This window comes from Globicephala melas, chromosome 1 (genome assembly GCF_963455315.2).
Source record: "Globicephala melas chromosome 1, mGloMel1.2, whole genome shotgun sequence".
In the NCBI taxonomy this organism is placed as follows: Eukaryota; Metazoa; Chordata; class Mammalia; order Artiodactyla; family Delphinidae; genus Globicephala; species Globicephala melas.
In genome coordinates this window covers 143,482,723-143,505,943 of record NC_083314.1, presented here as the reverse complement: position 1 = coordinate 143,505,943, position 23,221 = coordinate 143,482,723, and the positions used below count along the sequence as shown (strand labels likewise).

At 56.7% G+C, this 23,221-nt stretch overlaps 1 protein-coding gene across 11 annotated transcripts in view; it reads right to left on the bottom strand.

Moving 5' to 3' along the window:
• Positions 1-23,221, bottom strand: part of LRP8 (LDL receptor related protein 8) — a 78,298-nt gene that overhangs the window by 36,911 nt on the left and 18,166 nt on the right. For all 11 annotated transcript variants that reach the window (XM_030870178.2, XM_030870180.2, XM_060305384.1 and 8 more), the window contains exon 3: positions 4,572-4,694. In XM_030870178.2, the coding sequence (XP_030726038.1) occupies positions 4,572-4,694 (123 nt within the window). The remainder of the gene's footprint in view (positions 1-4,571; positions 4,695-23,221) is intronic.

Here is a 23,221-nt window from a genome sequence, read left to right as displayed (position 1 = left end):
GGAGAGCAAAGCCCAGAGAGTGAAAGTCGTTTGCTCGAAGTCTTGTGGTGAAGGGCAGAGCTGGGCTTCCTCCCCAGGTCCCTCAACTCCAATTGCACTGCTTAACTTATGGCGTTGGACACTGCACGTGAGAAAAGTAGGCCCCACCGGTCTCCCGGCAACCCTGGGCTGCAGAGGGGTCACTGGAGGGAGGAGGCTCACTGGACCTTTGCTCAGGCAGAGTCCGCGAGATAGCAGATGGCCATCTGACGTCCACTTTCAGGATAACTAAAGCTAAAGGCCCCAGGCAGCACGACGCAGGAGACAGAGCATGGGTTTGGAGCCGGACAGGCCTGGGTCCAAATCTCATTTACTAACATGAAGGTCCTTCCACAAGTCACTTAACCTCTCTGCACCCTGGCTCCCCTCACCTGAAAAAGGGGTTACGTAATCTCCCAGAGTTGGTGGGTGGTTTAAATGAGGAAACATGGAAATCCCTTCACTCAGGGCCTGGAGCAAACTTGGAACTCAGCAAACAGTTGCCCTAGTTTTATTTCATGAAGTGCAGATACAAAGGGCTGGGAGGGCCCTGGTCTCACCTCTGGGGATGCACATTACACATTATTAGAGTCCACACGGCCTGCCACGACGCAGCCTCCACCCCTGAACTGAACACCTCTCCCTCTCTCCACCTCTTGTCCTCTCCTGCCCTCTCTCTCTCCCTCCCTCCTTCTCTCTCTCTCTCTCTCTCTCTCACACACACACACACACACACACACACACACACACACAAACAGATGCCGCAAGGGATGCCTCTGGCCTGCTGTCCAAGTAACCCCAGGTTCTCCGAGGCAGGAGTGACAAGCCCCACTGTCTCTCAGACATCAGGAATCCTCCAAGTCACCAAGGGCCTGCAACTGCACCCTGGAGTGGCCGGAGGCATTTATAAATTCCCAGAGAAGCCTGCACCAGAAATCCAAATCCAATGGTACTTTCTCTAATTCGTAAGTTCACAAATTAACAAAAAGGGAAATGTCTGTTGAATAAAAGAATGCAAGTGCCTGACAGCTACTTATTGAGCAAGCACATCTGCAGTGTCAGGTCACAAGAGGCACAGGGGCAGACAACCTCCGCACGGGGACTGCCCGCTCCGAGGGGACCAGCGGCTCAGGCAGTGGGAACTACAGGGTCTAGCTGCTGCCCCAGGAGGCACGACATGGGACGTCCCACTGTGCAGAAGGGGGCAGTTACACCAAGCTTCTTCTCACAGGGTCAGCTGGGTTGGCCTCTAACCTTGCTGGGATCTCATAAAATCTCTGGTCTCTGATAGGAAAGTACGCTTGGTTAATCTGTGAGGTCCCCCTTTCAGATGGGAAGGCTCTAAGACGCATGAAAAAAACCTCATTTTCAATAAGCAGCACCCAGAATTGTAACTCCTTCACCTTGAACTAACCTCCCCACCCCCATCCCACGCCCCTCCCAACAGATGCCTGAAGGTGGATCACAAATGGCCCCAGTCAAGTGAGCTATAATTAGAGCTGAAATGCTACTTTCATTAGGCAAATGTCCCCGCTTTCCCACTGTGACTCCTGGCTCAATTTGATAGACACAGAACCCGGAACCAGAAGGAAACAGAGCTGGGAGAAACCCCAGGCAGCGAGGGGCAGATGACATAGTGGGGGAACACAAGAAGGGGGACCTGCTCCCAAATTCCTTTCCCTTCCCTGCAAACCCCGCTCACTTAGACTATTCTAAGGCTTTAAATTGGGGAGAGGGCCTACAGTCAAAACGTAATCATAAAATAACCCTGCCATTTGCTCCCGCACTGACACGTTGTGTGCATTTTTTTTATTTGATCCTCATAACCCCCGTAGGGTAGGCACCATTACCCCATTTTGCAGACAAATGAACTGAGGCTCAGGGAGATTGGACAACTTGCCTGAGGTCTCACAGGTTAAAGGACCTAAACCCAAATATATCAGACATCAAATCCACTACCCTTTACTACTGCCTATAATCTTTCTTTGCAGGTAGGCAGGGGGCTCTATCCTGCAAGCTGGCACAGTCCCCAGGAACCTGGTAGGCTGTGGAGGTTGCTATGACAACGCCAATTAAATGGGCAGTGAATTGGCTGCCGGGTTCTCACTTGGTCAGGAGGCTGTGAGCAAGCCTGTTACCAGGTCCTGAGGCTGTGAGCAAGCCTGTTACCAGGTCCTGCTCCTGCAAATTCTGCCTGACCCTCAAGGACCCACTCTGGCTGCCCTCCCCCAGGCAGCCCTCCCCACCCACAGACCTTGCCCACCTGTGACCAATGTAACTGTGCATGGAAAGTGGGATCCTGGGCCTTGTGCCCCAGCTGGGTACAGGCAAGGGAGAAAGAGGGCCTCAGAATCCTAGGAGTCCAGGAGTCTTAGAATCACAGTCTTTGGAATTCTGGACTGTTAGAAACTAGGGCCCAGAGAGGGGCAGGAAAGTATGCAGGACCTCACAGTGAATCACTGGGAGAGCCCAGAGGAGAGCTGGGCCGCCGACCCCCAGGGTGTGGCCTCGATGGCAGCTCCCACGGAGCCCCCTGTCAAGCCTCAGAGACACTGTGGAGCCTGCCTTTTGTCCTGGAAGGCAGACCAGCCATGAACCACCTGTGTGTCTTGGAAGCAGGGCCCTCAGCTTCCCTAAGCCTCCAGTTACTCAATGGTCAGATAACCGTGCTCTACAGCTGAACACAAAGCAGGCCTGGGAGGCAGGAGGCGTGAGGCCCGAGGGCACCCGCACAGCCCAGAGGATGGGAAGGCAGCAAGTGCTGGGATGGCGAGAGGGAGGAAGACAGAGGGAAACGTGGGCAGGGCAGCAGAGAGAGAGCCGGCAAGAGGGAGAGGGAGGGGGGCAAGCAGGGAAGGGAGGCAGCCCGGCAGTGCAGGGTTGGGCAGGAGGGAGATGAAAAGGAGCGTCAATGCAAAGAGACAGAGACCTGGGGAGGCGGGGGGGAGCACAGCGCTCAGGCAGCAGGACAGACCCCGGGAATGACCCTGACGATGCTCCCCCTCCCCTCCCACCTCCCGTGTCCAGGGAAACCGCAGGCATGGGGTCTGGATGACCGAGCTGATTGCCATGGTGGCCACAGCCCCCTGCCCAAACACACACTCTGGGCTGCACACAGCTCTGCCCTATATTAGCTGGGCAGCCTTGAGCAAGTGGCTGAACCTGTCCCAGCCTCAGTTTCTTTCTCTCTAAACAGATCCACCCCCCCCTCCCAAGGTTGCCAGGAGGATGAGTCACCAGTGGGCGTGGCTGGGCTTTGTTCCTCCCGAAGCCAAGCTCAGGACAAAGCACTGGGCTGCCCTTGGGCCCAGACACCTGGGGCTGCACCAGCTTTGGCTACTTGGTGGGGTGAGGGAAGAATAGGGCCTGCAGCAAGTCCGGGGAAGGCAGGGCAGCTGTGCAAGGGAACGAGGGGGTGCCCTGTCTCGGGCGGGGACGGCTCCTGCTCTCCCTTTCTCTCTCCCTTTCTCTTTCTCTCCCACGGAGACTGGTAGCTCTGTTGCTAGGAGACAAGGAAACCCAGTTATCACCAGCCGCAGCCCTAAATGGGACGCTGGCCTCCATTGTCCCCACCTCTGCCTCTGGGGTGACTGTGACCCTTAAGGAAGATCCGGGACTGTGACTCGCAGGTCCCTGCCAGCCCCACCCCCCCCCCAACCAGGTCCCCCCCCCCCCCCCCCCCCCCCGCCTCGCCCTCTGTCCTCCACGTGCGGCCCCCACCCTGGCCTTTTGTCTCAGGCTCATTCTGCTGAAGCTCTGCCTCCGGGACCACCGGGTCCTTCCCTGCCCCCATCTCATCTCCTTTTTAATTTAACAAATGTCATGGAATGACCTGGTGGGTGTAAGTTTGCTTTGAGGATTAGGGCCTGGAAAAGAAATCCCGGAGAGACAAAGCCTGAGTATGGGAGGCGGGGGCCTGGGGCTCCGCTCTGGCCCTCGCCTCACCCCTGGCTGTCTTCGCTGCCATCAGCCCGCCCAGAGCAGAGGACAGAGCTGGGGTCTCAAAATCCCTGCTGAGTGGCCTTGGGCAAGTCACTCAACCTCTCTGAGCCTCAGTGTCCACCTCTGCAAAAGTTAGAAAGTGACGGTACCTGCCTCGTGAGGCCGCTGTGGGAATTAGACGAATGAAAGCGTGCACAGCGCTTAGCACAGTGCCCGCTACACACTGAATGCTCGATATGCACCAGCCGCCATTAGCACTATTAGAATTACGACTAGAGTCCTCAGAAACAAATTAGTGGGGGAGGCTGAGGGGAGGCCTGGAGGATGTGCTCTGGCTACTTCTGGGCAGCAGTGCTCCCAGAACTACAGGAGCAAGGCCCAACCTGCCGGAGGGCTGGGAAGAAAGTCCAGAAACAGGTCACCAGACACCAGCAGCTAGAGGCACCGGACTGTCAGCCCGGAGCTGGCAAGGGCTCAGCACAAAGTGAGTCTGAGGCTGTGCATGACAGATCACCTCACCAGAGCCTCCCAACCTCCCAACCGGGAAGACCTGATGAGGAAACTGAAGCCCAGAGCCAGGTCCCCTCCCCCAGCCTTGGGGCAACACTCACTGCAAGTGGCCTCGGACTCGTCCGAGCCGTCGGGACACTCCTCCTCGCCATCGCACTTCCACCGCTCTCGGATGCAGTGGCCGTCGTCACAGGTGAAGTCGCTGTCCGCACAGGTCTTCTTGGCTGTGGGGCAAGGAGAAGAGTGTGAGGGGCCTGGTGGGCACAGGAGGATTTTCTAGGACATACACTCAGGTGGCTACGGGGTGACCAGACTGTGCTGGTCTGCAAGCTGGACCACGTGACCTCCCATAGCCCCAGGAGGCCACGAGTGCCTCCCTGACCAAGAGGAGTGGACAGGAGAGAAAGGCTTATTCATTCCACACCAGGAGGAGACGGGCAATCCCTGGCCTTGCTCTCCAGGTTCAACAAGGGTGACAGGATTCATCCATCAGGGGAATGCCCATTCCCATCACACTTCTCTCTTCCTCCCAAGTCCAGGTCCACTGTCACAGCCTCCAGGAAGCCTTCCCTGATCACATACGGTAGCTGCCTTAGCCCCTTCAGCCAGTTCTCAGTCCCTTTACCTGCCTTTCCTGCTCCCCACAACCAGACTGAAGTCGAGGCTCCTTCTGCAAGCACCAGGGATCTGGTGATAATAAATTATAAAAGTAAATGATCACCTTGTGGCAAGATTAATGAGGTGTGTTTTGTTCAGAGCGAGGGAAAGAGAATCTGTGGGCAAGACATCCAAATAAGTCCCTGCTCCCAAGGCGCTTATGGCCACACAGGGGGTTGGAATCCCAGCTCTGCCTCTTTCTATCTGTGTGATCTTGGGGATGTTACTTAAGCTCTGAGCCCCTGTTTTCTTATCTATATAATGGGGAGAAAGAAACAAAGGGCTCCAAGGAGAAGTAACAAGAAGTTATAATGTATGAAGATCAGGCAGCAGAGACCCTGGCACACAGCAGATGCTCAGTAAGTAGCAGCTATTGCTGTTTTTATGGTCTGAGCCTTAATTAGAAGCAAAGGAAATGGGGTGTTCTGTGCCCTCATAGGGGAAGCACACAGCAGGTCGGAGCAGCTGGGAGCAGAACTCCCAGCTGGGAGCAGAACTGGGACAAGAACACAGGGACCAACAGGGTTTACTTTTCTCCCTCCCTGTCCCTCCACTGGCCTGACACTACCCCAGCACAGGGATTGCATCAGATTCAGCACAGGACCCAACTCAGGGTAGATTTCAGTGCAGGGCATTGAACCCATCGGAAACGTAGCTGTGCAGCCTCTGCTCCCGCACCTCCAGGGCCAGGCTCTCCCTCTCCCCGGGAAGCTCCTTCCCAGCGACCAGCCTTGGGTTATGTAAATCCTCCCACAGGCCCTCTGGCCCCCTCTGGAGCCACATGACTGCTCCCCCACTGAGCAGCCTAATACGGATTTGGGGACAGATGCTAGGCCTCCTGAATCCATTCCATTTCTGCCTTTCTTTTCAATGAAATCCTTGCAGTACATCTGCATTCTAAGCTGAGCTTTCTTCACACTTTCCTTAGAAGAACATCTCTGCCTGTGCAGGGCTGGAAGAAACCAGAGGAATCAGAGTCTACCTACAGATGGGGGCCTGAGACCCAGAGAGAGAAAAGGGCTGGCCCAGGGAAACACAGGAAGGCAGCAGTCAGAACGAGCTCACTTGTCTCCCAGTCCAGGACCCCCAAAAAGCCCTCCCTGAGCCCTGCACTGAGGGGTCAACATGGGTGATAAATACCAATGTGGTATTTGGTAGATCACGGCTTATAGTGCATCAGAAAGGAAGTATGCTTATGAACCACGGCACCTGGGGCATTTCCTAATATGAGCACCAGGGCGCCCCTTCCACAGGAAGCTCAGCATTCAAAAAAGAAACATGTATTCCAGTGCTTTCTTTTTCCGATTCTAACATTCTCCAAGTGCATCCTGTGTGCCAGTCTCTGTGCTAGGCACTTTACCAGGAAACCCCACAACAAAGGGCCTGTTCTGTCCCTACTTGACATGTGGGGAAGTTCAGCTCCAGGGTGTTAAGTTACATGCCCAAGGTCACACCACGGTGGGAGCAGAGCCACAGTTGGACCTCACAGTCAGACGTCCCTCTTCCCCACCATGGCTCTCCAAACAAAATGCCCAGGGGCATCAGATACGGAAGAAAAGCCCAAGAATAGGTGGGAAGTCCATGGAAGCTTCAGCTCAGTGCTCAGTGAGCTTGTGTCTGTGCCCTGAGCACACGGATGAGAAGTCCGCCCAGCCCGTCAGCACGAGTGCATGACCAGCAAACCCCAGGACAGCAAGGCAGGCTTGACGAAGAAGGGGATGGAGGGGCTCCATCGCTGGGCCTCGGCCAGCCAGATGCTCGCCACGGACCCTTTCCTCCCTGGCATCCTGGGAGCCTGGGAGTCAGCTTGGCCTCCCACAGCGTGCCAAGTCCTGACAGGCCAGAGCGGCCACAAGCAACATCACAGTCCTGAAGGGCAGCACTGAGGCCAGGAAATGGCAGGCTCGGGTGCATGTCCCATGGTGGTGTTTTGGGGAACAGACCTGTTTCACTGTCATGACCAGTTTGGACATTTTCCACCCTTGCTCTGCCCTGCCACCTTTCACTCAATATCCCAGTGATTCCTCGTAGCTATTCTGGCAGCTGTTTTTAATCCCATTTTACAGAAGAGGAAATTGAGGCTCAAAGAGGTGAGGGTGGTAGGTGGCAGAAGTGGGATTTCAAGTCCATGTGGCAGCTTCCAAAGCTTGGCCTCTTTATACTAAGTCCCTTAGCCACCTCAGCATTATCGGGCAAAAAATGAGGACCCCAGAGAGGCAAATGCAGTTGGACTAGATCCCAGGGGCTGCAGGACAAGGCAATGTGGCGGATCCACCACAGACCAGAGGCACCTGCATGAAGGGCTCCCCTGGAATGTACCCAGAAATGTGCGGTAAAATAAACCTGGGCCTGTGACAACTTATGCTTTGCTAATGGACCACCCTGGGGAAACTGAGGCAGCATGGTCAGTTTCAGGCTGGGGACTAGACTAAACCACCTTGGCAGACCCTATATGAAGTGTAACCACGTGGAAGGATTTGGAAGCAGAGCTGAGCCTGAACCCTGGCACGGCCACCTCCTCTCTGGGTGACCCTGGGCAAGTTCCTTGTCTCTCTGGGCAAGTGAGGATGGTGGCTTTCCCAGGCAGCACTGCCACACAAGGTCAAAAGGCAAAAAGGGATCTGAGCAAGCATCCCAGTGTCAGGTTGTGCAGTGTAAAGAGCCCAACAGCCCCTTGTCAAGAGGCTACATCAGCCCCACCAAGGGATGAGGGCAGGGCAGTCTTTTGAAGCTGTCAGAGCAAACCATGCCAGACCCCACTCTCCTGGCCTTGGCAGCCTTGGCTCCAGCTTCCAGGGTGATTCCCAAGCTGGGCTCGAGGCCGTGGCTCTCTATTTCCAGGGATTTATGTCCCTCCATGCCAGTCACCCCTTGGACAATTCCACCTCTGTGAATCCCTGTACTCCACAGCCCAGGAGCAGTACACAGTCATCCAGGATCTGCGACATCATAATCTGGTGCCATGGCAACAGATGGGCTGCCACAAAGGACTTGGGATTCCTAAGGGCAGTGGGGAGGGGCCAACCCCAGGGCAGAGGGGGAGAGAATGGGAAATCCAGGACAAAAGAAGGGGGAGCTGCTAATTATAACAAGAACGCAGGCCAAGGAAAGCGTCAGACTGCTCACGGTTGATGGAACTCTGTTCTGCCACTTGTGGGCTGTGTGACCTTTTGCAAGTTACACAACTTCTCTGAGCCTCACTTTCTTCACCTACATTCAGGGATAAAATCTCTGCTTCACCACAGAGGGTTGTTGTGAGAAGCAAACAGGCTAAGGATGGTGCAAGGACCTTATGAACTGAAAAGCAGAAAGGTGCAAGTTTGCGGCGTGTGAAGTCAGCAGCTCCAGCCGCTATGTGTGTGACACTGGGCTCATCAGCCACATGGGCCTGCCTCCTCATCTGGATATGCAAGTGCGGAGCTGACTGAATCTTCAGCCCTCTGTGCCCAGAGTCTATGATCTTGCGAAATTGTTATGATCACTCATCACCTCCCAGCTTCCCCGCCCCCGGAGGCGTCCTGCCCCGAGACAATGTGCGTCCTTCATGCTGTTATTCCCCACCCATGCTCATCCTGCAGCCCCAGTGCAGACAGGAGGCTTCAAAACAAAGATTAGCCAGGACTGCCAGGTGGAGCTGTTCGGTGTGGCTTCGTCTTGGCAATCACAATGCCCTGTCCTGTCAGAGCCCAGGGCTTTGAAGTCCCCTCTGCGGCTCTCCTGTTCTAGAAGCTGAAGTCAGGCCCGGGGAGAAGGGGCTGCTCCAAGGCACAGCACGTGTCTCTGGGAGGGGCTGTGCCTGAGCCCAGGCATTCTGACCCCCAGTCCCACTGTGTGGCCAGGAAGCCAGGCGAGGGCCACCCAACCATCCCAGGGGGCAGGGAAGGCTTCCTGGAAGAGGGGACTGTGTTCAAGGAAGAGAGGTCATCCAAGCCGTGGGAGTGAGGAGAGCAGAGAAGGGTGTTCCAGGGAGAGGGATAACAGGCCATGGGGTGTGGAGGAGCCAGCGGAATGGCCGTTTGGGGCTGGGGAGGAGGTAAGTGGCAAGGGACCTGGGAGCTCCACTAGGCCAGGGGCCAACTCGCCCCACCTGGCACCAGGCTGCCCCTCAGAGGCCCAGTGCAGGGACCTGGCTTTCCCTGAGCTCACCTAGGGACTCACCCCGCCCCTGCTAAGCACAGGGCAGCCAACAAAACCCATGGCTCCAAGCTGCCTGGGCCTCCTTCAGGATTGGGCATGTCCGTGCACACGGACCATCAGGCCCTGGCAGAGGAAGAGAGAGGCAGAGGGCAGGACAGAGAGCTGCAGGACCGTCCACCCAGAGGTTTGGGTTAAGATTTATTACCTTCCCCTTGAAGATTCATGATGCCCACTGGCTTACTAAGGGCCCTGAGAGGCCTACAGTAAAGATAGCAGATTGATTTTGTTTCCTCCAGCACTTCCCAAACTTGTTTAGCCAAGGAGTGTCTTTGTTGGATGCCACGTCTATTAATTTCCCAAGAAACAAGTGTCCAATGAACCACACTTCACGAAACACTGCTATAGTGCCAGCCCCTCAGATCAGAAGATGAGGCCCAGAGAAGGGAAGGACTGGTCTATGGTCACACAGCAGAGGCTGGGACCCAATCTTCTGTCTCTGGGCCAGCTCCACCAAGCCATGAAAAACAGGAGAAGGCATTCCCGGAGTACTTGGGGCAAAGGGAAGCTGAGGGGACTCCACTGGGGAGACCCCAGTCCTAAGAGCAGGGACATGTCTAGAGGCAAGCCCAGGATGGGGTCGGGGGGAACTAATACCAGGCCACATGGGACAGGGAGATGCGAGAGATGCAGGCTCTGCCTGCCCTCAGGTTTCTGCAGACAGGTCGTGGGCCCCAGGGAACATTCTTTGAGGGCAGAGCAGAGACCCACAGACAGGTGATTCCAGCTCAACATTGTTTCGGAGCCACCTGGGGCAGGTCCCTTCCCTCCCAGGGCAGTTGAGAGTCTGGCAGAGCAGAGATGTAAACCCTCACCTTGGAGCCCTGTGCGCAGAAGGGACTCGTCTGTTCCCACTTCCTCTCTCAGGCTCGGACCAGCACCGAGCGGCCTGGCTCTGGCCCTGCCGCCCAGCCCTAAGGCAGCTGGGCCACTTGTACCCGGGTCGGGGAGATGAAAGAGCTGCTCCCCCCGATGGTTACCCTTCTGCAGAGCTCGCCAGGCCCTGGCGTTGCCAAGACGACCACTGCCAGCAGAACGAAGATCCGGGGTGGGGGCAGGGGCGTGCCAGCCGGCCCTGGCCTACTAACCTGGCAGGCAGATTTAAATGACAGCCCAGGAAGCTACTATTAAACTGTCACCCCAGTCAACGGCAGGACAGACCCGGAGTGTTCTCTGGCTGCAGCAACAACACAGCAGGAGTGAGAGGGGGAGGAGCCAGTGGCCCAGAGCAACCTGCATCCCCTCCCGGGAAGCCCCGTCTGCCTGCCTGTTCACCCGCCGGCCAGAGCCACTGTCTCAGGCTGAGGCGGGTCCCGGCCCAGAGCTGCAGCATAGCACCGGGCCTGGGAAACTTTATTTTTAAGCAGAGGGATGCTTTTCCTAAGTGAAACCCCAGCATATAAAATAGAGTAAAATGGAGCTGCACGACTGGAAGCAGGGCGAGAGAGGGGACCCCATCACTCCCTTAGCAGCCCTGGTGGGGCCGTGAAACCCTGGGCTCACAGCCCAGCGGCAGCAGCTCTGGGGTCCAGCAGCACTGGGTTCAAACCCGCCCCCGATCCCGCCCCCGACACATGATGTTCCTAAAAACCCTCAGTTTAAAGATCCCGTGAGTCTAATACAACATTTAGAATAGCTTTTGTGGGTTTAAGGTGCTCACTCTCTAAGGACCCAAGTTTTTAAGACTGCACCACCCTGATCCACACACCCTCAGCCTCATGACGGGACTCCAGGACAGTTACTGCGTGACGCACACGTGTCGACAAGCTGTGGACACCCCCCGACCCCATCCTGCAAGGGACTGTGTCCCCGAGTCCACGCTGACAGTCAGACTCGAGGCTCTGGGTGGTGCCAGAAAGGCAACCCGTTCCCACAGTGTCCCGACACCCACGGAGCGCAGTGGGAGGGGCTCAGCTTGCGGCTTTGTGCTGCCCAGCCGGCTCCGGGGCTCAGGCCACCGCCATCCATCAGCAGGTGACATCTGAGTCCGCTTTCTCCTCCACCCTCGCATCCCACCTGGGGAGTAAGAGGAAACGAAGCAGCAGATGCTGGCGGGGAGGGGTGGGCATGTGAAGGGCTTCAGGCAGAAGATAAAAGAATGAAGCGGGGGTGGGAGGGTCACTCTTTGGGGAGGGCGCCTTTGCTTTTAAATTGGACACCGTGTCCTCAGCCGGGTGTCCACCTGACTCCACACACCAGTGCCTGCCAACGTTTCCTTCATCTCAGCGTCCCCCTCACACAGAGTCTGATGCCAAGGTGCTCAAAGAATACCTATGGTCCCACACCTCTGACAGACCGTGTGACTTCCCCCCCTTGGCCTCAGTTTCCTCAGGTGAACATATCTTTAAGGACCCCCTCCAGCTGACATTCTGGGTCTGTGACTCTGTGACACAGGTGGGTTGTGCTTCACGGTGCTGCTCCAGGGGACCACCTGGGGCTTCCCACAGCCAAGTCCCTCTTCCAGGCCCTGGCACATCCCAGCTGCTCTCGTACGTTGCCCGACCCCGGCCCCGCTGTCTGTCACCAAGGGAGGTCCAAGCCATCACTGGGATATGTGGGTCTCCCTGTCGCCACAGGGAAGATGCGCGTCTCCGAGGGACAGACGACAAAGGGGTCTTCCTGTCGCAGTGATTTGTGGACAAAGGGGTATTAAGCCAGTGACAGCTGTGAGGGGGTCGGGGGGGAACGGGTGTGGGGGAGAGGTGGATGGGATCAGCAGAGGTTCCCGGCGGGTGCCTGCACAAGGACGAAGCACCATGCAAGGGGTGCTGCTCAGAGAAGCAGGCGGCAATGGAGAGGACGGCCACTCCCTGACCAACTTCCAGGCTCAGGACTGCCCACTCCGGATATGGGACACCCACTTGGCGCTGGGATTTGAGGTTGCAAGGAAACAGCTAGAGGGAAACTCACAGTATCCTCAGGGTAGGAGCCTCCAGAAAGCAGAAGGTGTGGCTAGGAAACCCTCCACGACCTCCAGCCAGAGCCCTGCCTGGTTCCCAGCCACACACTGTCCCTCCACTCAGGTGAGAGCACTTGGCTGGCCCCAGTGGGGACTCAGTCTCCTCTGAACTTGGGGACCTTCCAGTCTAACCCCAGTCAGTCACAGCTCCACCTCCCACGAGCAGACCTCAGAGCCTGCCAAGGACTCCACCTTCCAGGCCTCGTTCTCCCATCACCAGCCCCAGCGGGAAGAGGGACAGCTCTTCTGCAGCTGAGGGAAAGGCTCCAGGTCTCATTCCAGCCGGGCTCTGCCACCAACAAGCTGGGTAACACCGCCAGGCCTCTCTGGGCTCTGTTGCTTCCACCCCGCTGACTTCGAGTGGGAAACCCAGGGCTCCCTGGACAAAACTCTGCAGCGGTGGGCGAGGAGGTCAGGCCAGAGGGGCCTGAGAAGCTGCCTGTCAGTAGCCTGCGTCGGGTTCGCTAAGGGAGTAAAAGCCGGGTGGCCAGTCGTTCCTACCCAAGCAGCCGGGTGGCACGAAGCAGTGAATGACGGAGTGATGACCCCCACCTGTCAGGGGGAGGGGCAGTCCCTCCCCACTACCCCCCATAGGCAGTAATGGATGCCGCACCCTCTGACCACAAGGCAGCAGCTGGGAAGCAGCCCCACCTGAGTGGAAAATGCAAACGCTTTCACCAATTAGGCTGGTAGGAGAAGCGTTTTGAGAGGAGCCCCACTGGGCTATCCTGGTGATAAATGGGCAGTGACACCCTGTTATTGGGAAATCCATCCCCTGGGGCTGGCTGGGCTGCAGCCTCTCTGGGGCACCCTCTCTGGGGCACCCCCTCTGTGCTGGCCCCGGGCTTCTTGCCCAGGAGGCTGGTATGGGCTCTCTGCCACCCTCATCCCCTTGCCGGCCATCCAAGGGTCCTTGGCCCACTGGGTGCCCAACAGGAGGCCCGAGGGTTAGGGCACTGCTCTGCAAAGTAGTTGAGGCCTGTGTCTGGGAGGCTGCCAGCTTTTATTTGGAAAGAGGTTAAGACCATTTCACTGCAAACAGGGTTGGCACTGGGCTCTCTCCCACCACTGGCCTGGGGACCTGGTTCTACTGTGTGACCTCGTATAAGTCCTCTGCCTTCCCTGTGCCTGGCTCTCTTCCTCCACGACAGGACTGGATTGGACGAGATGACCTCTAAGTTACTTTTCTTTTTAGTTATGGTGCTAAAAAGAGGTCCAGAGTGAGGCTGGCAAAGGAGGGGATCTGTGGCTCAGTCCCCAGGCCCTCCCAATCCACCGCTGTGACTCCAGGTAGGGGGCTGGAAATCCACACTGGAAATCCTCCACTGTCCCGCTGGAGGCCTCTCCATCATCAGAAAGCCGCCTTTCCTGGTCCTGCTGGGTTCCCATCTCCCCTAGAATCTGACCAAGTGTCTTAGCAGGGCGCTCAGGAACACTTCAGGCTGCCCTGCTAACTGCTCTCGCCCACCCCTAGCTACCAACGCCTCCACATCCACCCAACGGACATGGACAAACCATGGGCTTGCCTACCTGGTGTCCCACTCGTGCAGCTCCACCTGCAGGAGGTGCTTCTTCATCACCTCTACCTGGCAAAACTCTCCCCACTCCTCAAGGCCAGTTCAAGCACCAGCTGTTGATGGCGTCTGACAACGCCCTCTACCTCCGACAAGGCCCAAAGGAGTGGAGTTCCTGCCTGGGGCCTGCCAGAGCCCAGACACTAGCAAGCTCGAGTCACCACAGGGTACTTATTTTGCTGCCATATTTTTGGCAGGTCAGACCTACCTGGACAGTGCCCGCAGCAAGCCTTCCAGGCTGTGCCCACCCTGGCCTTCAGCGCCGAGGCGAAGCTCTGCAGCTTGGCTGGACATCACTCATCTCCCTGTTGGCAGCCTGGGAGGCCCCGGGAGGCTCCACCAGACCAGAGTGGGCTCAGTGAGTCATGCCAAGGTTCCCTGTGGAGCTGGCCTCAGGGAGATGCAAACCTTCCCCTCCCACTGTAGCTGGGCCCTTGGCTATGGGAAAGCCCTTCACAGGGCTATTCCGGGGGCATTCTGCAAACCCAGGCCTGGGTTGTGGCGGGGGAGGTGCCACTGAGTGGCCTGGGCCTCAGAGCCCTGGGCACTACTCCAGGTTGCCCCTGACCGCTGGGGTGACCTTGGACAAGTCCCTTGCCCTCCCCGTGCTTTGGTCTCCTCATCTAGACATCGGAGGAGAAAGGAGTCAGGTTTTCCATGTGCACCATTCACAGGCCTGCCTTGGTACCCCTCCAGGTGGAGAGTGGAAGGGACAGACAGAGGGCACTCCCGGCGTGTGGGCAGGGCTACATGCCCCGAGCCGGCGCATTCAGCACCCGCGTCTAGAAGGGGAGGCAGGTGTTCAGCTGGGTGGTGAGGACAGCAGAGCACGTGCATGGCTCAGGGTGGGTGCTCCATGGAGAGGGGGCAAGGGCCCTACAGCAGGGGCCACAAAGCAGCAGCAGCTCAGACGTGGGGAACCGCGGGGCTGTTCTGGGGACAAGGAGAGTCTCTGGCTGGAAACTCAGCGAAGGCCAAAGGAAATCTGGCAGAACTGGGATCCTGAATGAATGCGGTGCTGAGCGGGCAGATTCACGACCTCAGCCCCCCGCCCCTCAGTCTGGCTCCTTACAGCAACTCTGTGAGGCAGGGGGCATCACCCCCTTTGAGAGATGAGGAAGCAAAAGCCCTTGAAAGGCAACGGACTGTCCCAAGGTCACAGAGCTCAAGGCAGGACCAGAACCTAGGGCATCTTATCCCTAATGCTTGACAAGGAAAGCAAAGGATGAGAGGTGGACCTTCCCTCACAGATATTACAGCAAGCTGAGGAGACAAGAACTCAGGTATAACGGCCGGCCGCAACCCAGAACAAGGTAGGATAGTCCTGATCAGAATCGAGGGTGGCGAGGCTGCTGTGTGGCCTCAGACAGTCATGTCCCTCTCTGGGCCTCAGTGCCCCAGCTGAAAACAATGCTGAACTCAGCCCTGGGGAGCTCTCACCAGTGCCGCTCGTCTCTGGGGGTGAGGGGTGCTTGGGGGACAGGGGCGGTGAGATAGGAGCCTTTTGAGTTGGACCTCAAAGAAGGGGTGATTTTGCACCAATGGGGAAGCAGTGGGGGCTGAAGAAGCCCGCCCTGAGAAATGCCGTTTGATCCAGAAGGAAAAGGTAGATTCTAAAAGCAGATGAAGAAGGCAGTTTCTTGTCTGGCTTCTTGGTGCTTTGGGAAGGAAACAAGGTCCATTCTCTGAAGCCCTTGAACATCCCAGGGGTGGTTCCAGGGGAGAAGCATGAGTGTGTGGGTGGCAACCCCACCCTGCAGCAGATTCTGGGGAGAGATGCCCCCGGGCTCCCTCATCACACTGACCACCTCGGGCTGCTCACGCCTCGTTCAATCCAGCCTGCATGTGGCCGGCAGCTGAGCAAGCAGCAAGCGACACAGGGTCCTGGAACTCACCAGTACAGGTGAGTTAACCTCTCAGAGCCTCAGTTTCCCCACCTCTAAAATGGGGCTAACAATCAGTAACTACACCCCTTGGGAGGCAAGACTTAAAGGAGATTGTAGATGTTGAAATTGTAGACTGAATTGTTCAGCTCACAAAGACAACGGAGCTCTTGTCAATGATCCGGTTTATTTCTTCTTATCACCCCCACCGGCTTTCCTGCTGGGACTTTGGAGGAGAGCTGGGTCGCCTTCCTGCTGGAATGAGAGAGGGCTGGGGGCAAGTGGGCAAGGGGAGTGGCTCAGATGGGAAAAGCTTCTGGGTTCCCAGAGGTGCCGTGGGGTGGCCAGCGCTGACGGGGCACTGTGTGGACGAAGCTCGGAAGGAGCTAAAGGAGCTGCAGGCAGAACACACCTGTGAGGCAGGACCTGGAGGGCCCTCTGGTCCAACCCTCGAATTTCATAAACGGGGCAACTGAGGCCAGAGAAGGCCTGGGCTTTTCACACTCCCAAATCAGCCTCGGCAAAGCAATGACACTCCCTCCTGAGACCCAGTCATGGAGCAGAACTGCAGCTTAAGAGGCTCATGGAATCATAAAATAGCCTAGAATCACAGAACAGAATCTCCAATTCCATGAGAGTATCTTAGAATCTTAAAGCGCACGATTTAAAAGTACTTAGACCCAAATGGCTCAATGGTAGGATCATGGATTCACAGCTTCTTTTCAACTTGGAAATCACAGAGAAAATTTTAAACTTACAAACAACAGAATCCTAGAAGCTTCAAATCGCAGAATCTAATCCAAGCGCCAGGAGTGGCAAAGGCCTCTCCCTTCCCCCCAGCAGTGCAGGAATCCTCTGTTCCCACCGCTGACATATGGCCATCCCGCCCTCTTGAATGCTCTCAGCGACAGGGGACTCAGTCAGCTGTGCCGGCTGGAGGCTGGACACGTTCCTTCCTCTTGAACAGGGAGGGAAATAAGTTCTCAACAGGAGATCCCCACTTCGTACAAATGGATTTTTCACCCCTCCTTGTTCTTTGGCTCTGGTCAGAAAGATTCCCAGGGAAGTGGAAAGGAGCCAAGAGCTGCCACAAGATGACTTTAACCAGCAGACAGACTGGTAATGTGTTTCGGTGGGAAAAAGGAAGGAGAGCGGCGATTAATTCCAACTTGCTATGTGATAAAGGAAATTAAGGCATAATACAGAGGAGACAGCAGTTCTATTAACCTGTGTGGAATACCAATTACTCAGGCTTCTCAAAATTGCTGGAAATAGAGAGAAAACCCCTAAAGAGACTGTGATTGTGGCCTAGCGCTCATCTGGATTAGGCTGTTTGTTTGCCCTGGCACCCTCATAAAGGGAATGAGGGAAAATTCCACGTTTCCTGGGAGATGGCTCTGCCGGAGTGGGGGAGAAGAGGCAGGCCCACGTGTTGCCACTGGACCGCTTGGCGAGAGCTCATGGTGTGGGGGGGGGGTCCCGGCCCACTTAAGGAAGAGTTTGGTACAGTCGGGGTCCAGCACACACCCTTAGTCCTGTACTCTGGGAGGGACCCTGGGAGGGCCAAGCTTCTGATGACCCCTGTTCTCACTGAAAAGTCTCAAGTCTCTGCTTCTGGAAGCTGAAAGAATCAAGTACTTGCTGTGTGCCAAGTACCCTGCTAGGTGCTGGTAAGCCCTGCCATTAGGCAAGATCTTCAGAGGTGGCCGTGTCTCAGGTGCTGGTCCTGCTGGGCCGGCGCCCAGGGCTCTGGCCTGCACCGCCCACCTCTCTGCAGCCAGCTAAGGGACAGGCAGCACGGGCAGAGTTAATGGCCAAGGGCCGCGGCTCGGTGCCTACGGCCAGGGCCCCAGCAGGACTTCTGTGAGGGCTCCCGGCCAGAGCTGGGCAGGAGGAGATGGTTGTGGCCGTGGGAAGTGAGCTGAGAGAGGGAGTGAGGCAGGTGCCCAGCAGAGCCTCACGCCCCACTGGCATCCTGGCCTAGACCCTTGCCACTTCTCAGAGCCCCTCTGACAGGGGGCCGTCACTCGGGCTCTGAGCCAGCATGGTTCCTCCAACAAGACAGGTCCCACCACAGCCTGGCTGATAGGGAAGCTGCCTCTGAAACAGCCTGCTCCGTGAGCACGCCCACCACCCATGACAAGTCCATCCTCCTCGGCCTTTTCTTCAAGTGGACGTTTTCTCCCAGTACAGAGATTTGGAAGATGCTCGTCTGCAGCCCTCTGTGGCCCTCCTCCCACGAGGGGCAGGTTAAGGAAGCAGAGCTCACATCCTGGCTTGGCCCCTTACTAGCTGTGTGACCTCAGCCAGGTTACTTGACCTCTCGGAGCCTCTGTTTCCCTCATCTAAAATTGTGATGCTGCATCCTGACTTGCAGGGTAGTTGCTTATAAGATAACACAGCAGTGCCCGACGTAGTGATGCAAGTTCCTCTCAACTTTTCTTTTTCGCTCTCCCACCCCCAGGCTCTGTACCTAGTAGGTCCTCAGGAAGTTTTTGTTACAATTATTAAAGGGCATCAGGAGGCCTGGCCATTGTCATCCTGGGCCTCCTGGTTCTTCCTAACATGGTTTCTCTGTGTATAAAGAAGGGCTGTTCCTTGGAGAAAAAGGTCCAGGTGGAATCATGGCTGGGCAGCCAGCTGGGCTCAAAGGACAAGCTATTTCAGAAGTGGTGTCGCCACTAATCCCCCCGTGATCATAACCCTGAGTGGGGCAGAGTCAAGACTGGCCCACCTAGGCATACAGGCGGCGAGCTCCGGCCACCAGCACGCCCTGCCATCTCCACCCACGGACCCACAGGCAGCCAGGGTCCTCTAAGGGGGCCTCTCCTCCATTCTTGGGTGTGGGCCCGAGCCCAGGGAGAGCTGCATGGGGGAGGGGAGGGGAGTGGAGCTGGAAGGTGCCCAGCGGCCCATTTCTGGGTGAATGGTTAGCCTGTCCAAGGTCAAGCCCATGTGAGGCCAGGGTGTCTGGTGGGCACATCTTCCTCATTCTTTGGGGTTCTCTCATTCTACTGAAAAGTCTTCCATGAGCCCACATGGAATCTGAGGCCTGTTCTGGCCACAGCCTCATCACCCCGTGTTCCTGTCACTCAACGACCCTTCCCCACCAGACTAGCAGCTCACTGGAGGCAGGATAAGATCTACATGGTGAGCACCAAGGGGATGCTTAGGAAATGGATGCTGTATGAATGAACGATGAATGAATAAATGAAAGAACATGTGCAATCTTGAGGCCTGGGTCTCTTCTATCTATACAGAACTTACAGTCCAAGATACAAACCATCTTTACCATCCAGCATTCTGCATACACAGTAAAAACAACAATCATTGAAACAATGCTTTAAAAATCCTTCATTCATGCATAATGAACTGGAGCTTCAGGGGATCCCAAGTTCTCTCCAGCTGGCTGGTACCCCCACCTCCCTCCCTGCAGGTACAGGAACCACCTCTCTGTTCTCCTTCTCCCTTTCCAAAGACACAGGACCAAGGAGAACAGAGCCAGGGGCCAGGAGGCCTGCATTCCGGTCCCAGCGGTACTCCTGAGCTGCTATGTGGCCTTGAGCAAGGCACTCACCCTCTCTGGACCTTAGTGTCACCACCCGTTGGAGAAGAGGTGGGTCCCACTGCTCTCTGAGCCCTGTTCCTGCTCTAGTTCATCATCACAAGCCACACGTGGGAGACTGGAGCTGGAAGACAGTAAGGGCCGGCACTCAGCACCCAGCCAGATAGTGCTGGGGAAAGGTTCACAGTCTGCAAGGCTGGGGAGGGCACCAGCCTCCGTCCAGGGCCCCACCTCCTACCTGCTCCTCAGGGAACCCTGGAGACACGTGGCCCTCAGCATAGTGTGACAGCCGCCCCTGGGCCAGGCCCTCGTCTATCTACCACACCTTGAGGTTTACAAAGCCCTCTGCATGCATCTCCTTATTTAGTTCTTACAACACCCATGAGGCTCAGAAAAGGACAGGATGGGGCTTCCCTTGTGGCTCAGTGGTTAAGAATCCGCCTGCCAATGCAGGGGACACGGGTTCAAGCCCTGATCCGGAAAGATCCCACATGCCGCGGAGCGGCTGGGCCCGTGCGCCACAACTACTGAGCCCATGTGCCACAACTACTGAAGCCCACGTGCCTAGAACCTGTGCTCCGCAACAAGAGAATCCACTGCAATGAGAAGCCTGCACACCACAATGAAGGGTAGCCCCCGCTCAGCAACGAAGAAAGCCCACGCGCAGCAACGAAGACCCAACGCAGCCAAAAATTAATAAACTAATTGATAAAAAAAAAAAAAAGAAAGAAAGGGACAGGATGGGCCCAGGCCACACAGCAAGTCAGTGACCATCCATCGGCCCAGTGTTCTGCCCTGACTCCACCCTCCTCCACACAGTAAGAAGGATGCAGGATCTGCAGTGCAAGTCCTGACCTTGCCCCCTGAGCAGCCCTGAGAAATGTGAGTGGTACCCTCTCAAGAACCTCTCCGAGCCTCCACGAAAATCCAACAGCATAAAAGCAGCCAAAGGTGTGAAAAGAGCACTGCACAGGGGGCCCCAGAGCCAGGGCTCCAGTCCTGGCCTCTCCACACACTGGCTCAGTGCTTGGGCAGGCCTGGGTTTCCCCATCTGTCAAACAGGGGATGAGAATCCCACCCTGCCCGCCCCCTGCAGGCCTGCTGTGCACTTGCCAAACCTACCCCTGTCCCACCTGTGCACGGCCCACCTGCCCTTCTGTGAGCATCACCTCAGCCAGGAAGGGTGGAGAGGCTGCCCCCTCTCTGCACACAGCTCAGTTTGACTCCCTGCCCCCAAAAGCCAGGCCTGGGCACAGAAGTGTGCTCAGGCAGACATGCAGATCCTCGGGCGCATGCACACAGCACGTGCAGATGGGCACACATGCACACAAGCACACTGCCCACTTGCACACTCAGATGTGCACCACATACCAAACACAGACACACACGCCATGCTGTGCACACACCGCAGCACGCGGGCCACACACTCACACATACACAGGTGGCTTCATATGATGTTCACACGCTACAGACAGATAGGCATAGATTTTCCTGCCTCTCCTGCGACAGCCAGATGGTGGGATTCTCCCAGAGGGCTACCATTTAATGCTCTAATTAATTTTTCAAAAGTTCTATGTACCCAGAGCCTGGGTTTGTTCCAAATGTCCCAGGCATGGCCCAGTTCGAAACCAAGGAAGGAAGCGGACCTTAGGGGGAAGGACTGTGGGGCCGGGGAGGGAGAGGGGCTCCCACTGCCCGGGAGAGCCTGCATCCTCACCTGGAGGTCTGATACCTAGCCTAGTAAGGGGGGTCCGGACTCAAGGGTCATCTGCCCAGATGTGGTCCTGATCCTGGTTCCAAGAGCACCCTATAACCCAGGAGAGGGAGAGACCCCTCGCAGCACCCCTGGCCGGGTTGTCTGGTCCTGCCTGCACACTTCGGTTCCTCAGACTTCACTGCAGAGGAAGGTGTTTACAGACACCAGGGTGGTCTCTGGGGCTCACGTCCAGATCCCAACTCACCCTTTACGAGCCCTACTGTGTGACTCCAAGGCACTGTCAGAGGAGACAATGCACAGAGCCAGCGCGGTCTGCCGGGTGAGACGGATGAGGCGGGAAGACGACGGGCCAGCCCAGGGGGACTTGCAATGCTCCCTGCCTTCCCACTTACATGCCTCCAGTGAGGGGAAGCTCACTCTGTCTCCAGGCAGCCTGCTCTGAACGGACCAGAGCCCATCCTCACCCAGGTCCCCTGGTGAACCCCCGCCGTTCTCTGGGTCACGGTTCCTGGTGGTCCAGGCTGGCAGGAACCATGCAGCAGTTGCCCTCCAGGCCTTTCCTCTGACTTTCCCCAGGGCATGTTCTTTGCTGCTGAGTGTTTGGGAAAACGCAGCAATAAATTTACTGCCTCACTTATGAGTAATTTGCTGTCAGGAGCTCTGCCTAAGCAGAGGGCTGAATTAACGAGGCTTAATTAACATGAACGTTGTGACAGATTTCAACCGAGTCGGGAAATCCCCCGTCCTCGAAGTCCAGGCCCTCGCCTGCCACTCCCCAGCTCACGCGGGAGATGAGAGGCCCGGGGAGAGCACTCAGAGCCGCTGATGGATGTGACCCGGGGCTGCCTCTTTCCCAGGATTAGGAGGGATTCGGGATCTGGGGGATGGAGGTTTGAAGATCAGCACAGGAAGCCGGGAGCCTTTGCAACACCAATTCCAAAGGAGTTTTCAGGCTAAGCCCTTCGTCCCTTCCTGGCTCAGTGACAAATGCATGGGCCTCGGAGCCTGAGAGACCAGGGTTCGGATCTGCCGCTCACATGCTGAGAGGCCTTGGGTGAGTCACCCTACCTCTCTGTGACTCACCATCCCCATCAGCAAAGGAACAAGACAAATCCCCCCTCACAGAGTTGTCAGAGGATTCCTGAGGTCATGCGTGGAGAGCCAAGGTGCTCCGAGATCTTCATTTCCTCCCCCCCCCACCCCATCCTGAGCATAAGAACAAACATTATTGAGTGATTACCGTGCGCTGTGCTCATCGTCCATCTCGTTTAATCCTCCTCATAGTCCTCTGAGGAAGAAACTACCATAACCCCATTGTACAGATGAGAAAACCAAGGCACTCTGAGGGGAGCTAATTTGCCCAAGGTCACACAGTCAGGGGGGTCAGGGGACCACAGTCACCCATGACGCTCACTGAGAGCCCCTGGAAGGATCTCGAGAGCCACGGCAAGGGGTGAGGTCAGGCAGTGGGGGCCGTGCTGGGTGGGCACGGGGCCTGGCAGTAATGTTAGTGGAATCAATCTGTCAATGATGGAGGAAGGGGAGAAGCAGGCCCTTGGGCAGTAGGTGTCCCACCAGAGAGGTATCTGTTTTTCAACCACTAAGACTTTATTAAGTTGACCCCCGAGGGCCCAGCCTGTGTCAGGCTCTGGGGAAGAGAAAAATGCAGTGGAAGGTGCACCCACGGCTCTCAGGATTGGTCCCCCCCTTCTACTCCCCTCGGCTTTCCCCCAGGGCACCCAGCCCAGCCCTGGCATGGGCCGGGAACACCATAATTTATCATTAATGATTGCCATCATTAATATTAATGTGGAGGACACCTCTGACCAGAACCAACTTTAAGGAGTAGCAGGAAGGAGGCCCAGCTCCCACCTGCCCATCCCAACACCTTGGGCCCCTAGCCATCACCCTGCACACCTTAGATCACCCAACAGGACAGGTCATGTTAAAGTCCTGGGGCTCCCCCTGGAGCACAACCAGGGGAACAGGAGGGGCTCTGGGCCCCAGGTCCCCAGGGCTCACCTGAGGGACACCCAGTTGGAGTCCTGGTGTCAAGGATGTGTCTGGGAACAGTGTAGGGAGGAGGGAGTGGACAGTGTGTGGTGCAGGGTCAGATCTACCTCCAGCGTATAACCCTCCTCAGCCCTGCCAAGCCCCACACACCCCCCAAGTCCTGCCCCAGGAGGCCTTCCCCTCCCCCCA